The sequence below is a fragment of the Corvus brachyrhynchos genome, unplaced genomic scaffold (assembly GCF_000691975.1).
Source record: "Corvus brachyrhynchos isolate BGI_N302 unplaced genomic scaffold, ASM69197v1 scaffold466, whole genome shotgun sequence".
Taxonomy (NCBI): Eukaryota; Metazoa; Chordata; class Aves; order Passeriformes; family Corvidae; genus Corvus; species Corvus brachyrhynchos.
Window position 1 is genome coordinate 1250995 of NW_008238635.1, and position 2299 is coordinate 1253293.

The 2299-nt window shown below is 52.9% G+C and overlaps 1 protein-coding gene across 1 annotated transcript in view; it reads right to left on the minus strand.

Moving 5' to 3' along the window:
- ASTN1 (astrotactin 1) overlaps nucleotides 1–1915 on the minus strand; it is a 34993-nt gene extending 33078 nt beyond the window's left edge. Inside the window, exon 1 of the mRNA XM_017737396.1 lies at nucleotides 1655–1915. Coding sequence (XP_017592885.1) covers nucleotides 1655–1900 — 246 coding nt within the window. The 5' untranslated portion in view covers nucleotides 1901–1915. The remainder of the gene's footprint in view (nucleotides 1–1654) is intronic.
- Nucleotides 1916–2299: the final 384 nt, after the last annotated feature.

Sequence of the window (2299 nt, forward strand, 5' to 3'; positions counted from 1 at the left end):
AAATTCAGTCCCCCAAGCAGCAGCGAGCTCTGCCATACGCCTGTGCTGGTGAACAGGAGACACCAAGCCAGAGCTCGAATCTGGTGGATGCTCTTTTTTTTCAGACAGTGGCTGTGGGTTTACAAAAGAGACTTATTATTCCACTGAAACTGAATTTCTTCTGCCCCGATAGTCTGAGAGCTCAGACTATCCCTGAGAAAAGCAGCCTGTGGACCGCTGAGATTTCAAGAGGCTCTGAGAGGAGGATGAAAGCCAGAGCTGAAGTCTTCCCCACCCACTGCCTGTTGGAGAGGGTCAGGGCATCACCTCAGAGCCCCGTTTTCCCTCCACAGGAGCACAGAAATCCTGCTCTGTCTCATTCCCCCCAGTCTGTGTGATGGCTGTGAGAGCAGCCCTGCACTGGATGGGTGTGGGAGCGCTCCTCACCCGGTCCCCGAGCAGACCTTGGTCACGGTGGATGCAATCCCTCGCTCACACTTCTCCTCTTGGCAACCACACAGCGAAGAAAGAAAACCAGCCTTGAGAACTCCACGTGATCCTGACTCCTGGCACAAAAGCCAACCTCTATCTGTCACGGAGTAAGGACGCTGTCGGAGCGGAGCCGAGGGTGATGGGGAAAAAGAGGCAGAGGAGGACTCAATCTGTTTGTGCACGTTTTGGTGTGACAGCAGTGAGCTGCAGACATCCTTTTCATCAGCTCAACAACAAGCCTTGATCCAGGCACTCCTGCCTTGATCTTGGGATACAGCAGTGCCCAAGAAGACCAAGACCACGGTGGGGCCAGCCTCTCCAGGGGTGATGCACCCTCCTAGGAGCAGCTGGGAATGGACAGCAAAATAGAGGTAGTGGTGCAAGATGTTTTTGGGAGTGGCTTCGCAAACGATTTTTTTCCCTCAGACTAATCAAGCAAAATGATGGAGGAGAAACCTGGCCTGGGGATGCAATCTGGAAGAGCAATTGAAGCTCTTATTAGGGTAGACACCATTGAACAGCCTATTTGCAGCCTCGGCAACCCATTGGCTCCGGCTAATTACCTTCCAAGTGTCACAAAAATTGTAGAATTCTTCAAATTTTTTCCAATATAACAAGAAACCCCCAATCAACACACCACAGATCTTCCCCCAACACACAGATCTCTCCTTTCTCTGCCACCAAAACCTTGTCTCTGTGTATCTGGGTGGGGGAGTATCGCTGTGCAACCTCGACACGAGATGCTCTTGCTGTGAAACGACGGCCGTGGGGCTGCCACGCTGATAGAAGTGGGGGTGACAGTGCCTGGTGGCACCGTGACACCTGCTGTGCGTCAGGGCAGAGGGCAGCAGGCACCGTGCACCAGGCAAAGGGCTCCTGACAAGTCAGTGTGAATTAACCCTGGGTTAATGTGCTTGAAACCCTCAAAGCACAGAACCCCCGGGGGCAAACGTATTTTCAAAGTGATGCAAGCTAAAGGAGAGGTTTAAAGCAGCCTGTTCAGGCACTTAGCATTCACCACTCAGAGGGGTGCCCAGGGCATCCTAACCACCCCAAAGGTGGGCACAGTTCCCCATCCTAGGGCAGCTGGAGCCAGATGGGAGAATAATTGGCTTTTCATAAGCCACTGTATTTTCTACAGGCTTCTGGACAGCTAAACGGGGGCTGCCTTCCCATCACATACCATGACAGAGATGTGGAGGATCCTCAGCTCCTCCTCTGCCGACTCAGTCTGGGGTTCCTCTGTGGGGTCGAAGCCGGGCAGGTTGGGGGCCCCGTCCTGGTGGTGGATGTGGAAGAGCAACGTGCCATTCTCCAGCCACTGCTGCCGCCAGCGCACCAGTGGGATGTCATCCGTGTTGCCTGAGATCTCTGCAAGAGCAAAGCTGGTCAAGGGGGAAATGTGGAGCAGAGGGCTCGTGGGAGACATTCACCTCTTCCCAAAAAAATTGGTGGAGGGACCAAAGGATGCACACCCTCCGGTCACCTCCTGCCAGCACCGTGGCTGCCCCTACATAACCCCACAGCCTGAAGGGCTAAAGCAGAGTAAAACCATATTTCTGGGTATAATCCAGATGTAGACCTCTCCAAAAATGCAACTGTGGTGCAGGGAGAGAGCACTTACTGACAGCAGTAACCCAGCAGCATCCTCCCAGCTCCAATTTGGACAGGTTTCACCCACACACTTCATGTTAAACGCAGCTTCAGACATTGGGAGCACAGGATACAGGACAAATTCTCAGCAGCACGATGGGATCATTGGGACCACATCACAAATTATTGCAGACTAAATACTTCCCATGCTTTGTGAACAGTGAAACATGGTCGT